The sequence below is a fragment of the Dipodomys spectabilis genome, unplaced genomic scaffold, assembly GCF_019054845.1.
Source record: "Dipodomys spectabilis isolate Male_0828 unplaced genomic scaffold, ASM1905484v1 ptg000187l, whole genome shotgun sequence".
In the NCBI taxonomy this organism is placed as follows: Eukaryota; Metazoa; Chordata; class Mammalia; order Rodentia; family Heteromyidae; genus Dipodomys; species Dipodomys spectabilis.
This window is the reverse complement of record NW_024870864.1, coordinates 7,421,677-7,436,813: the sequence shown is the minus strand read 5'-3', so window position 1 is coordinate 7,436,813 and position 15,137 is coordinate 7,421,677. Positions and strand designations below refer to the sequence as shown.

At 39.1% G+C, this 15,137-nt stretch overlaps 1 protein-coding gene across 1 annotated transcript in view; it reads right to left on the bottom strand.

Moving 5' to 3' along the window:
• The window catches only part of Slc9a4 (solute carrier family 9 member A4), a 56,276-nt gene that overhangs the window by 7,803 nt on the left and 33,336 nt on the right, over nucleotides 1–15,137 (bottom strand). Inside the window, exons 7-9 of the mRNA XM_042695483.1 lie at nucleotides 14,434–14,504; nucleotides 12,115–12,276; nucleotides 4,477–4,573 (exon numbers count right to left, since the gene is read on the bottom strand). Of these exons, the coding sequence (XP_042551417.1) occupies nucleotides 4,477–4,573; nucleotides 12,115–12,276; nucleotides 14,434–14,504 (330 nt within the window). The remainder of the gene's footprint in view (nucleotides 1–4,476; nucleotides 4,574–12,114; nucleotides 12,277–14,433; nucleotides 14,505–15,137) is intronic.

Sequence of the window (15,137 nt, the reverse complement as noted above, 5' to 3'; positions counted from 1 at the left end):
ATGTTGTACTGAGGAATCAAACTCAGGGCTTCATACATACTAGGCAAGCATGCTACCATTCTACCACTCTACCACATTCCCAGCCCCTAATAGGAACTCTTTATCATCCCCTTTTTTGGTTTGTGTGGAAGTACTAGCAGAACAGAATTTGCTAGACAGGTGCTCCACTGCCAATCTATGCCTCCATCCTCTTTGCATCTAGTATTTTGAGATAGGGTCATTCTTCTTTGCTAAGTCTATGCCTATATCATAATCCACCTATTTTGTTTCCTTTTTTCCTAAGGCTATGGGCACACACCATCATGCTCAAATATTGGCTTAGGAGGGGTCTTTCCTGCATACCTCTTAGCACCCCCAAGAAGCTAAGATTGTAGGCATATGCCACTGGTATATGGCTCTGTCACTTCTAACAAATTGCCATATTCTGACAATAATTTGGCAAAAAATGAATTATGAAGACAGTTTGAAACATGGATTCTTACCTACCATCTTTACAGACAGGCCTTAATACGTTTTGTATTTTGTATACTGGAATATTTTAAAATAATATGACACTACCATTGAAATAGGTCATAAATAGATGGGTGATGGTGGCTCACACTTCTCATCCTAACTACCCAGGAGCCTGAGATCTGACAGTAGAGGTTTAAAGTAAACCCAGGAAGAGAAGTCTGTGAGACCATTATTTCCAATTATCCAGCAAAAAAGTGGAAGTGGAGGTATGGTTGAAAGGCAGAGTATCAATGTTGAGTAAAAAAAAAAAGCCAAATGAGAACAAGACGCCCTTCGTATTGGCACAAAAATTAGTATTGAGTCAGAATATATAAACAAATTTTATAATTTTTCATCATTGCTAAAGTTATGTAAATCTGAATTCAGTGTGTGGGCATGCTTGTGTATGTGTATATGTGTGCAAGTGTATATGCATTTATTGCTAGAAGCTATTTCCTATTCCTAGATTTGGAAGGAGGATATATTTTAAGTAATATTTTGATACTTTGGGTTGTATTGTGCCTCAACAAATGATTGTTCTTTGCTATTTTGAACATTAGAAGGGAGCCTAAATTTTTCTATGCATGCCGGGCGCTGGTGGCTCACGCCTGTAATCCTAGCTACTCAGGAGGCTGAGATCTGAGGATCCCGGTTCAAAGCCAGCCCGGGCAGGAGAGACCGTGAGACTCCTATCTCCAATAAACCACCAGAAAACCAGAAGTGGCGCTGTAGCTCAAGTGTAGAGCACTCACCTTGAGCTGAAGAGCTCAAGAGGGACAGCGCCCAGGACCAGAGTTCAAGTCCCAAAACCGACAAAAAAAAAAAAAAATTTTCTATGCATGTAATATGTATGCTTGTTTTTTCTCTCCCCTCCTCCAATTTTGGCCTCCGACGAAAGACCTGATGATTAGTTGAAGTTTGTTTTCCCCCATCAGAACCTTGAGTTCAATGGTAGAAAATGCTTTGCATTGCATTGTGCAGTGTTCTTAAAGCCTAGTGCAGTCTTTGCTGAGGAGAACAAAAATTGAGCAAAATGAAATAAGTTGAATACATTGCTTTCTTTCTCTGGAAGTATATAGAAATTCTGGAAGCAATCTGATCATGTAACCTACTCCAGTAACTGTGTATAGTGTATGACTCTCCTTAGGCTTAGACTGAGAATGATTTGTTTTGTTGTGAGTGTAGAAGAGCACTTCTGAGACTCCATCCCAGTCTGTTCCACAGAACTTGCCCTACTGTTATCCCACTGACAATCTCCAGATATTAATCTTTCTCTACCTCTCACCCCCATGGATTCCATCTTGGACTGAGGGGAGGGGTTTCCCACAGTAATGGCTGGAAATCCAGTAGTACTGTTTGGTTTCATATTAACTGTGTCTTAGTATCTCCCAGAGTCAAACTCTGAAATAATCTTGGCTCTTCCTTAAAGTGGCTCCTGTCTCCAAAGTAAGATTCTTCCAAAGCATGGACAGAGACAAATGCCTAACTACCAGGCCTGTACCCATTGCCTGAGCTTAAAGACTTCAGATGGCTATTTACACATTCTTGTAACAAGTCTTAAAAATTTTAAGCCAGGTGCCAGTGGCTCCTGCCTATAATCCTAGCTTCTCAGGGGGCTGAGATCGGAGGATCACAGTTTAAAGCCAGCCTGGGAAGGGAAGTTCATGAGACTCTTATCTCCAATAAACCACTAGAAAACCAGAAGTGGCACTGTAGCTCAAGTGGTAAAGCGCCAGCCTTGAGCTGAAGAGCTGAGGGACAATGCCCGAGCCCAGAGTTCAAGCCCCACGATTGACAAAAAAAAAAAAAAAAATTGATTGTCCTCTAAGAAGAACAGATATACAGTTGTGTGAGGTTACATTTTCAGGATGGTTTTTCCTTCAAGAAAACAAAAGGACAGGACAGAAGAGAAGATTCTCATGGTCCTTAGAAAGCTGGAAACAGGAAAAAGAAGAGCCAGTGAGTAGCACTATAAAAGTGCTGACAGTAGAAGCAAAAGGCCTCTCATGGGTTTTTGTTTTTTGTTTTTTTTTGTTTTGTTTTTGTCAGTTGTGGGGCTTGAACTGTGGGCTTAGGCGCTGTTCCTGTGCTCTTCAGCTCAAGGCTAGCCCCCTACCACTTGAGCCATAGCACCATTTCTTGTTTTCTGGTGATTTATTGGAGATAAGAGTCTCACAGACTTCCTGCCTTGGGCTGCCTTTGAACCATGATCCTCAGATCTCACCCTCTTGAGTACCTAGGATTATAGGTGTGAGCCACCAGTGCCCAGCTGCCTCTCATGTTTTATAACTTGAGTTCTATCCATTATCCACCTTCTCTTCATTTGACACCCCAGGGTGCTAAGTAGATAAATACATGAGGTTAGCAAATTCAAATTTGGGGACAGCACAGAAGGGAAGTAATGGATAGCTTAGAAAGGAAAATTCTGGAGGCTGGATAGAGGAGGAAATTCACCAAGGAAGGAGGGATTATCTGAGAATCCAAATTAGGGAAGGAGAAAGAATGTGGGTGATGGACCATTTCAAACAGGATTAGAGTTTCAAGATCTCTGCCTCCATTGCAGGCCCTTTCCCTTCATTCATCAAACTAGTGGAAAAGCTGAATATAGGGAACTTTGTGGTCCCTGACCCTATTAAACTGTCTACATTCTTGAAACCAGGAAGTACTGATCTATTTACTGAGGGCTGAATGTGATCCACTTACTGAAACAGTTTCACTTGGAATGATTTGAAGGCTGTGGAATTTACTCTACATATCATTGAACCTGACCTACATTCCTTCAGCTAGTCTTGAGCTAGTCTCTGACTCTGGGCCCTTAGTCATTGAACTTTCTGAAAAAGGACACCACTGAACGCTTACTTACTTTCACTGGATTATGTAAGTCTGGAGTCATGGAAAGAATGTTGCCTAGATGGGCACATCTGTGTTTTGGACTGGGATTTATTGTGTGACCTTGAACAAGTTGAAACATCAGCTACACTAATCCCAGTATCTGCTACTTAAAAATGAAGAGTTTGACTAGTGCTTTAATCCCATTAAAATGATGATCATAGTCACAATGAACATCCTATTAGAATGAAGCCCAAGGATTAGGATTCACAACTGAGTCCTCAAAAATTGGAAAACGTATGCACAAATGGCATTTAATTGCTCTTTGGTCAAAGTTTCTGAAGGTTGCACTCACTGTCCCCTAAGATATCTAATCTCTCTGTCTCTGTCTCTGTCTCTGTCTGTCTCTCTGTCTCTTTCTCTCTGTGTCTCTCTCCATCTTTCTGTCTCTCTCTCTCTCTCTCTCTCACTGTCTCTCTCTCTCTTTCTTTTTCTAGCAGTCCTGGGACTTAAACTCTGGGCTTGGGTGCTATCCCTGAGCTCTTCAGCTAATGCAAGCACTCTACCACTTGAGTCACAGCACCACTTCCAGTTTTCAGGTAGTTAATTGGAGATAAGAGTCTCACGGATTTTCCTGCCCAGGCTGGCTTTGAACTGTGATCCTCAGATCTCAGCCTCCTGAGTAGCTAAGATTACAGGCATGAACCACTGGATCCCAGCTATCTTTCTCTCTTATTCTGGCTTTCTTGATTGTAAAATCAGTATTCTCCTTTAAATGAACTCAACTTTCGTTTTTTATTCCATTCATTAAATTGCACACCATTGAGGCAACTCAGAGGTCGTTAGTGTCTTTGTGCCATCTTTTATTCTGAGCTGACTGTGTTCCTGACCCACAGGTTCTGGAAAGGGCCAAGCCCCAGGATTGGGGCAGCCTGACCCCTACAGACAGCAACTGGATTTGCATCTCTCCTTATGCCGCAGGTGCCAGGTTTTGAGGAGAAACCTAACAATTGTCTTTCTGTTCTCTAAAACCAAGCAGAGAGAACTGGTTCAGCAGAAAGCTGCTTTAGTGAGGACAATGTGAACAGGAACAGATTCCTGAAGGAACTGGTTCCAAGAACAGGTGCAGGGGCAAGGCGGAGAGCCCACACATACCCTTTGTCGAACTTGGTACATGTTGTGTGTCAGAATGTCTCTCATGGACTCCACATCTTCAGGGGAAAGACGCTTGATTCTCTGTATTCTCCGGGTCCTGGAAATATCATTGGAGGAAAGCTGAGTGTTTTTCTTTCATATTGGCCAGAGACACCAGAACATGAACTGCTTTGGCCTTTTGTGACAAGAACTCTTACGTGGCAGAACTGTATTTTTACATAACCATTTCTAATACTTTAGCAAACTCATTTGAGATGTCACAACCTGAGTTTTTACTTAAATTTTCAAAAAAAAAATGTTATTCCTTTATAGTATTTTTGTGGTAACTACTCTGACCTTTGTTTTAAACAAAGGGATTCATGATAATGATGACTACTTTTTTACTCCAAAATGTCACAAATTGGAATATTTGCAGAATATATTAAAAATCAATTACCAGAAAATTTTATGAAAAAATGAAATCCCAATATTTTACAGTTACATTAAACAGAAATAAATTACTCAAAGATTAATTCTTTATTAATTATGTGCTTGATCTCATTGTGGTTAGGTGATTAACAGACCAATACCATCAACATAACATGCTTTCATTTATGAATAACACCTGTAGGGATTTTAATTTGTTTAAGACGATTTCAAAACTGGAAATCACATTTTATAAAGAGAATTAACAACTTAATCTATTAGAGTTGGCCCAGCTCTGAAGGACTGGTACAATGCACCCCCAGAGAAGTTTAAAACTGAGATCAGGCTTGGGTTAGCAATCAATGCACAATTGTCCTGAGAGGATTTTAAAGTCAGAGCATGGATATTGGAAGAATTTCCATGTGACAACTGTATTTGATTACAATCTAATGGCAGTACTTTTTTTTGTCAGTACTAGTATCTAAACTCAGTGCCTCCAACTTGCTTGGCTTACTTGCTCAACTAGTGTGCTACCATTTAAGCCATGCCTTTATCCCAGCTTTTGCTGATTATTTTGAACATAGAATCTTACAAGCTTTTCTGCCAAGGCGGGCTTCAAGCCATGATCTTCCTGATCTCAGACTCCTGAGCTATGAGTACTCAACTAATATATTGGAAACATTTTTATTACACTAGAAGTATATGTTCATTGTAGAACATGAGAACAAAAAGAGAAAGCAATTTTCACCCTAGTGATAACTCATTCTATCAGATTGGATGAATTCCTTTGCGAATAAAATTTTCTAACATTTTCACAAAAAAGCAAGAAGAACTAAGGAAAATTAAGTCTTTCTTTTAATGCCTTAACATCTTGAATATCTTGAAGCATCTTGCATATGGCCTCAGGGAGGGTTTTGTGTGTGTGTGTGTGTGTGTGTGTGTGTGTGTGTGTGTGTGTGCGTGTGTGTGTGTGTGTGTGTTCTTGCTTGTTTCCTCTAGCTGCAGTGATCTTGAGAGTTCTTATGACCTCAGCATCTGCTTTCTACATGTTCTAAGGATAATGATCATATTTCAACAAGCAGTTTCAGCACAGGCCACCTTCATGTATTTTTTCCCAAAAGGTAGTAGCAATATGGCCAGAAATCCTTGAAAGTAATGAACAACTGATAATATATGTTTAAAGAGTTGGATAATGGATATCATAGTATGTTATGATTTTATTTAGAAATGCTATCTGTAAATTGTTCGTCATACAAACTCACTGAAATCAGAGTTTCTCTATCTTACAGCTGCAAATGTCACCTGTATGGGTACTCAGTTACCTTCCTTGGTGATATAAACATTATTATCAGAGCATTTCAACCTAACTATATAAATGTCCTCCAAATAAAATTTATTCTGATTTAGGTGCTGTCACACGCTGTCACAATCTGAACACATTCTTTTGTTATGGAAGGTGTGATGTACTGCTAAACAGAAACACCAGCTAGTCAAACAGTTCCATTTTCTGTGTTCATAGTAAAACAAATAAGAAAAACCCACTGATAAAGGGAACCGCAGAGTGAAACTTGATATAGCAGTGGATCAAACTTGGCACTATTTCCAGCTTATAATTGACCACTTGGGGAAAGCCCAGACTAATTAAGCCCATGCAGGCTGCTGATTAGAATGAGTAATAGGGTGTTTCAAAGGCATCCCCTCATCCCGATCGACGTGATGGTACAATTACAGAGACATGGTGAACTCGAGGGAGTCCATACATGGGGCTTTCTTCATGTCACTCATCCCGACATCCTCCGAATGCTTACATCACCAGCATGGGAAAACACAGTCCAAAGAAAACTAAATGGGTGATGATGTTAAGATCAAACGATGTGAACAATAATCTTAAGCGCTAGTCCCTGGAGCATTTATGTATTACCCACAAAGGAAATATTAGTCACCTTATAAAAAGTTGTATGGTTCTTTCATGGTAACTAAAATTAAACTAGGAAAATATGAATTCAAATGTATTTGAATACAAGTCCAGACTTCTATAACTTCCTCCTTCATTATTCCTTCCTTCCTTCCTTCTTTCCTCCCTCCCTCCCTCTTTCTTCTTTCTTTCTCTTTTTTCTCTCTTTCTCTTTTCTTCCTTCCTTCCTTTCTTCTTTCCTTCCTTCCGTCCTACCTTCCTTCCTTCCTTCCTTCCTTCCTTCCTTCCTTCCTTCCTTCCTTCCTTTCTTTCTTTCTTTCTTTCTTTCTTTCTTTCTTTCTTTCTTTCTTCTTCTCTTTCTCTCTTTCTTTCTTTCTGTGAGGTACTGTAAATTTGAGAAGCTCTATAGCCAGGTACCAGTGGCTTATGGCTGTAATCTTAGCTCTCAGGAGGCTGAGATCTGAGGATCACAGTTTAAAACCAGCCCAGGCAGGAAGGAGGCTCCAGTATCACATGAGTTGTGGCTCAAGTAGTAGAGTACTAGCCTTGAAAACAAAAAACTCATGCACAGCACTCAGACTCTGAGTTCAAGCCCAGTGACTGACAAAAATAAATCTTAATTCAATATTATATTCATGCATAGTATAATTGCCAAAGATCAAATCATGTAACCTGAGTCACTTAGAAGACTGCATGTTGGCATGGCTTAGATATGAAGTCTGTGGATAGAATATGTGTAGATGACTGGAAATCTAGTAGCCCTCATCTGCAATGTTGCCCACTAGATACTCTGTGCACATATCTGCTTTGTGTCCTTTATAGAGGCCACCAGGATGACCTTAAATGAGTGCCATAGCTGAGAAAATGCACAACATTTAGCATCAGAAGATATATCTTGGGCTGGAAAGGTGGCTCAGTGGTAGAGCGCTTGCCTTGCGTGCTCAAGGCCCTGGGTTCGATTCCTCAGCACCACATAAGCAAAAAGAAAAAAGCCGGAAGTGGCGCTGTGGCTCAAGTGGTAGTGCGCTAGCCTTGAGCTGAAGAGCTGAGGGACAGCGCCCAGGCCCCGAGTTCAGGCCCCATGACCGGACCCAAAAAATAAAAAAAGAAAATATATCTTAAAGTCAGCCTTGTAAGAACACAGAAATTTGAACTTATACCTATTGATTTATACATGATTAAGTAAAGAGCTTAAAATTTTTCAATAAATTACTTATACTTAAAAAAATAAATTATATAGTGAAGTTATTTATGACTTTCAAAACATAATACATTGAAGATATATAAATTATAGTTTGTTATGCCTTTATATTTATAAATACTTTAATATATCTATACTATTAGCCAACATAATTTTTCAGATTGACTATTTTCAATTGTTTTAAGTTCCTGTCTTCTAATACTTTGTTGTATTTATTTTATTTTATTTTATTTTGTGTGACAGTACTGGGACTTGAACTCAGATCCTGGGCACTCTCCTTAGCATTTTTGCTCAAGCTGTCACTCTACCACTTGGAAAACACCTCTACTTCCAACTTTTGTGATGGTTAACTGGAGATATAAGTCTCATAGCCTTTTCTGCCATTCTGGCTTCACACCACAATCCTCAGATATCAGCCTCCTGGGTAGCTAGGATTACAGGCATGAACCACCTGCACCTAATAATTTCAACTAGTTTACCATTGTAGATGAGATGAGCTGATTTATATTTTAAAAAATAATATATATGTATACTACATGTTCCAGAGGGTGAGATTGAATTGAAAATAACTTTAATTTATTTAAAATAATTGAAATAATAATTATAAATAAATAGTATGTTTTAAAGTAACAGAGTTCCACAGGATCAACATGATCCAACCCATGCCACAGACAACCCTGACAGTAGCTTTCTCTTGAAGGTCAAAGAATTTGGAAATCTAAACCTTTGGTAGAACAATTGCTTAAACTTCTAAAGAAAAGAAATATCTGTGCATTTTACTGTTATCATCCCATGCAGAATAATAAAAAGCGAGCTGAGTACACACTTCGTTTTCCTATTATTGTATGAAAGTTTGTTTTTTTTTTCAGAATTTAGTCACTTTGATCTCAGGAGAGGAATTCCTTTCTCTTGACGTTACTGCAAGGTTTCTGATGAGATCAAATAAAAGAAATTTAAATATAATAAAGTTGTATTAAACATAAACTTTAAAATATCTCACCCAGTTAACTACCTAGATTGAGGTATAGGAAGTGCATAAAGTAAAATAAGAAAATATCTTATCCTTAGTATCTTGAATCAAGCTCTGAAGCAATAATTAACTTGAAGGGAAAGGGAGGGACTCTTGGTTAGAAATTGAAGCAGTTGCTTATGGCCAATGCAATATAACACAAAGATTTCATACCATGGTTTAGCATGATCCTCATTTGAGATAAGCACCTTTGCATTCCTAGACCAAGTGCTCACATAACTAGAGAGCAAACCCAACCAGAAAGTTCTTGAGCTGTCCAGCTCTCCAAGACCACTGCGTTAACTCTTCATCCTCCAGTGAACAGGTCACAGACCAGATGACCACAGGGGACACACCTCTCACATAGTTGTGTAGCTTCCTATTTGTTAGGCTTTACATCATGCACTCCCCTCCTTTATTTTTCACTAATGTCCTGACCTTGCTGGAGTATGGTGTCATCTAGTGATCAGGACTGGAGCTTAAGTACAAAGTTATAGGGGGAAATAAAAAGGTTCAATCATTAAGCAAGACTTTGACTATTTGAATACAGTATTTTAGAATGGAAAAATACAAAAAGATCTTTGATGAATAAAATAGCAACACTCTGAATGAAAACAAGATTAACATTCCTGATTATTTTCCTGTTGCCCCTGGCTCCACTTATGGCTCAGGGTAGCTTGCCAATAAATATTTGTTAGCAACTTTCCCATTTTAGTACCAGAAGTTCCCTTCAAGCCATGTGATGAGCTGCACAACACAAACAAACAAGCCACAGAAACAGGCTCACTGAGAAAAAAGGCAGAAAGTGGCTTTTTATAAAACTGAGATAACCTTGGAGACACAAGTTTAGATTTCTTCCCAAAGCCCTATAAGAAAGCAGTGATGTTTCTGATTCATCAACAGGTAAGGGAGGAAAGTGTAATCTGAAACATAACACCCAGCAGTTTGTGACGATTTTATTGCTGCTTATTCTTAGCTCTGCTCTCAACTTGCTTTTCTAATGTGAGGACATCATTGACGCTTGTGATCAAGAATCATTACTTGCTGAAGATGACAGCATGGAAGGGTGTTGGTGTTCCTTTCCCTAAATATATGTTCTGATTAATTTCCCCAATTTATAAACCATTCCTTGGAAGGCTATGGGGCATTTAGAGGAGTGAACTGATTCTTGTAATGTTGAAACAAGTCTTTAAGGAAATAATAACAGCTTTAAGAAAATAATCTGGCCAGTTTTGAGGACAACTGATTAGCAGATAGTTGAGGAGACAGGCCATAGTTTAAAGAAAATGTCATGTAATGATGGAGTTCTACGCATGTCTTTCCATGCATCCTGTCTCCACCTCAACCCCCTCTTCTCACCAGGAAGTCAGCTAAATCTCTACTCCTAAGCTGGCCTCGCGTAGACTCAAGGCAAATCTCACCATCTTAGACGGACTTTGCCCCTATATACAACTACAAATTCATTTTTAATCTTTAAACAACTCACCAGCTACCACACCTCTTACTACCAACAGTTATCCCTTACGATGATTATGATGAGTGTCACTCAAAGGCTCATGTGTCAAAACTTCATCACCAGGGTGGCAGTGTTGGGAGGTCCTGTGGACCTTCAAGGGGTGGGGCCACTTGAGAGAATTTTAGATCACATATGGTATAACTTAAGGAAATTGTGGAGCCCCAGTTTCTTTAGTTCTCTTTCCGATTTCTAGCATAAGGTGTGAACATTGGCTCCAACATGGATTCCTGGTATCATGTGCAACCATCACCAGAGGCCCAAACAACTGGAACCACCTGATCTTGGACTTGAATCTCCCTGACTGCAAGCCAAGACAAACTGTTCTACTTTATAAATATTCTGTGTCAGGCATTTTGTTACCATGATACACGGTTGACGGATACATCCCCAAATCCAAGTTGGCATCTCAGAAATCAAACTTGTCAATATAAGAGAGGAAGAAAATTACTTATGGGAAAAATATTCTGAGTTAAATGAACAAGGTGAGAGGGTGGAGATATCTCTTCAAGAGAATAAAGAAAATCTTATAAAATATGCCTCCACTAAGCTCATGCCTGTAATCCTAGCTACTCAGGAGGTTTAGAATCATGATTCAAGTCTGTGAAGCCAAGTCTATGAGACTCTTATCTCAATTAATCATCAAAAAAAAAGTCGGAAGTGGAAGTGTAGCTCAAGTGGTAGAAACCCAGGGATAGCACCCAGGCCCTGAATTCAGACATGTGCTTGAACACAAATGCTTCCATTCTGTAAATCCACACTCTCTCTTAAAGGAAGATGTTATATACTGCAAGAAGGCAAGTTTTGCCAAAAAAAAAAATGTCCTCTGAAACTCGATAAAACATTCTAATCAAATCACAAAAGGCCAGCATTTGGTTTTTAGTTGTTTTTTTCTTTATGATTCCTTCCTCGTTGTTATGGTTTGGATAAGTGTCAAATTCCTATCCATTCCAAGCTAGAATTTCTATTGGGAAATCATGGAACCTCTCAAGAGATGGTGCCTCACAGAGGGGAACCCTGTCAATTCACTAGAGATGGACTGTTGGGGGGCATATTGGGACCCCAGACCCTACTTCTTCTTTTTTTTGGGGGGGGGGGTCCAGTCATGGGGCCTGAACTCTGGGCCTGGGTGCTGTCCCTCAGCTCTTCAGCTCAAGTCTAGCTCTCTACCGCTTGAGCCACAGCGCCACTTCTGGCTTTTTTCTTTTTGCTTATGTGTTGCTGAGGAATTGAACCCAGGGCCTCATGCATGCAAGGCAAGCGCTCTACCACTGAGCCACCTTCCCAGCCCCAAAGACCCTACTTCTTCTATGTGAACAGTTTTGTCATGGATTGCTGCTAAAATGTGCCACCCCTCCACCAGTCCAAATGCAGTTTGACCAACCAATTGTGACTGAAACCTCCAAAACTCTTAGCTAAAATAAACCTTTTCTCTTCCTAAAGCTATCATTTTGGGTATCAGTTGCAGTAATAGGATGCTGATTAAAATACTCTATTTTTCTCTCCTCCCTGGTACAACCCTTAAATGGAACCATGGTTAGTTCTCCCTGGAATTCTGACATTGAAAGTCAAGACCAAGAGCCGATAGGACTTACTGATGGGGTATGGAAAAAGCTGTTGACGTTAGTATCCCAGTTTCTACCATCTCAATAGCTTGCTTCATTTCCAGCTTCTTATACAGAGAAACAATGCTTGATTTGGGCTGGTTCTTTCGAATTAGGATTTTCCGTAGATACCTATGATCAAATTTCTTAAACCTAAAATTGAAAACAACATTTTGGAAATCTTTAATCTCTTTATATATCATGTAAACATATTTTTTTTCCTTAAAAACAAGCTACGAGTGAACTTTACTCTGAAAAACATCAACATTGGAATTCTTAGCATTTGAATAGATTCTCCAAAAAACGTATAGTACTTACACATTTTTTTAAAAAAGAAAGAAATAATGGCCTGCTTGCCTGAATACGTTGAAAAATGAGTAACAGAAAAAAGGGACAAACTGCAATTAGGACCAAAAGTGTGCCTCAGTGTGAAGCAAGGGAGACTGAGGCTTGCTCAGAGCCAATTGTAAGGGAAGAAATGAAGGGGGCTTTTGAACAAGTGTTCCATTCTAATAGCTCATAACAACAGTGGTTGTACTTACAGTAATGTTGCCTATTCAAGCAGAACCCAGTAAGTTTAAATAGGCTGGTAGTTACAGTAGTTTTACTCCATTATGTTCAGATCACTTTGAATCTTGCCAATTAAGGAGGGAAAGAAAGCCCACAGACATCCCCAAAGTCTGAATGATGGAAACTCTGAATAGGCTAAACACTGAAGGCCACTGACTATTGTAGCAAACTTCTGGTGAGCCCCTTAGTCTGAGCTGTATGCATGCATGTGTCACCTGTTCAGAGTTGGACATTTGTTTGGAGTTGGAATTTTCAACATTTCTAATCATGTTGTATGGAAAGAGTAGTTTGTTTCCTGCATTATTTCCTGGAAAGAAACATGGCTTGCTGGGCTGTTGGTATTCTTATCTGGTATTTGGCTTCTTGGACTATTAGGTGAACAGACGCTGTCTATTATGTCTTCTACAAGTGTGGCAGGCAGACCTCCTGACCTCCATGATCTGCTGGGCTCGATCATACCTAATACTTTTTTCAATTAGTAACCCCCCCTTGGCCCTGGTGTTCCTCAGTCCACTATGATCATCTCCCTCTTCTTCATAATATGTTAAACATTCTTCCTGCTGAGCATACTTTACCTTGTGCTCTTCAAGCCCAATGTCTGTCATTATCTGACCCTACACTCAATCTGTTATTCCTCAGTGCCTTCCACATGTCCTCACTCTTGCTTCCCCCCGACCCAGCCTTCCTGACTCCCTTCTCTTGTCTTCTCTACCTTCCCTCTGCCTAATCTACATGATTCAAAGCTTCTCAGAGTTCTGTATTTAGTCAGCATCTTCTCTTCAGATCCCTGTCATAATCTCACACATGCCCATGACAGTTGCTACCAACCACTTAGTAATAACATGTCTTTGTCACTAGATACCTCTTTCTCCATGAGTCTAAGTCCAGGAAAAAAAAAACATATCAGTTTAGAAATCTGAGATGTGGCAAAGAAGAGGGATTTGGATGTTTTAAAAAATGGTATCAGGGTTTGAACTCAGAGCTTTGTACCTAGTAGGCAGGCACTCTACCACCTGAATCACTCCTTCAGGTCGTTTTTACATTATTTATTTTATAGGTAGGATCTTACGTTATGTTCAGTCTGAGTTGTGATCCTCTTACTGTGTTTTCCTTTGTCTTTGGGGATGACATATATGAGCCACTCGGCCCAGCCATTGTAGATCCTCTGTAGCTGGGATAACAGGCATGCCCCACAGCTCACAGCTATTGGTTGATGTAAGTCTTGTGGAGTTAATGCCCAGATTATCCTCAATCCCCTGATCTTTGCCTCCCCAGAAGTTAGGATTACAGAATTCATCCCCTGAACTAGGTGGATTTGAAGATTTTTGAAGAATACTTATATGAGAAGACCCTTACATCTTTCAAGGTGTCCTCCACAGTAATGGAATTCCCACCCCAGCAATTCTGCATGAGTTACTGAACTCCCTTTGCAATCTTACAGAGCTATTCATCCCATGGTTTGTCTGCTTTTATGATGGAGAAACTAGTCCTGGATTTAGACTTAAGTATGATTCTTCTATTTCCCTTCAATCGTTTTACTATTTTTCTCCAATGCAACTTTAACCATGACTATAGCCTTCTCTGCCTGACAAATCTTGTTTTTCAGGTTAGGCATGTCTAAGACTAACTGCTTACTATATGGCATGGTTTAGGGGGCATTTTTTTCCTGGCCTCCTTGGAAAGTTCACTATGCCACAAATATCCTTCAAAGGGGTAGTCATGAATCCCTGGTCCCCTTACTTGTCTCTCACTTGGTAGTGGCTCCATTGCCCACACACATCTTCAATTCCAGCTTTCAAATGATCCATCAACTGCCAAAATAAACATAAACAAATGGTTCCTGGTAAAATGCAAGCTCTAAAAACACAGAAGAAAAGTTAATATACTTTGGAAGCTAAAAAAGTCTTTCATTTACTTAAGAATATCTTCATTTCTATCTAGTCACATAACTAAAATATTGTATGCTTTTTAGAGTAATTCAACCTAGTTTCATTATTGATTCTTTAGATAATCCTCTTGATAGATCACGTAGGGTGTAGTGAAGGTAGGGTATCTGGAATTGCTTTGAACAATACTTTTCTAGAATGGTCAAGAAAATTTCTCATTACAGATATTGTTGAATAGAAAGTCTAATCATTAATTATTTTAATTAATTTTAATTTCAATTAATTTTAATTTCAGTTCCCAAACATACATGCCAGCAATCTAGTTTTTACAGTTTCTTAAAATATAGTTCTGCAGATATTTTATTATAATAACATACAATAAGAAATTTTATTCTATTGCCAAAATTATTTGTCTTGGTACTTAGAATTCAAAATTCAAGCCAATTATACTACAAATTTTATTCAAAATTGTTTCTAATATATAGGTTATATTAATATAGTATAATTATAATGTTAAATATAAGATTTCACATAATCTTAAAATAATTACAAATTATA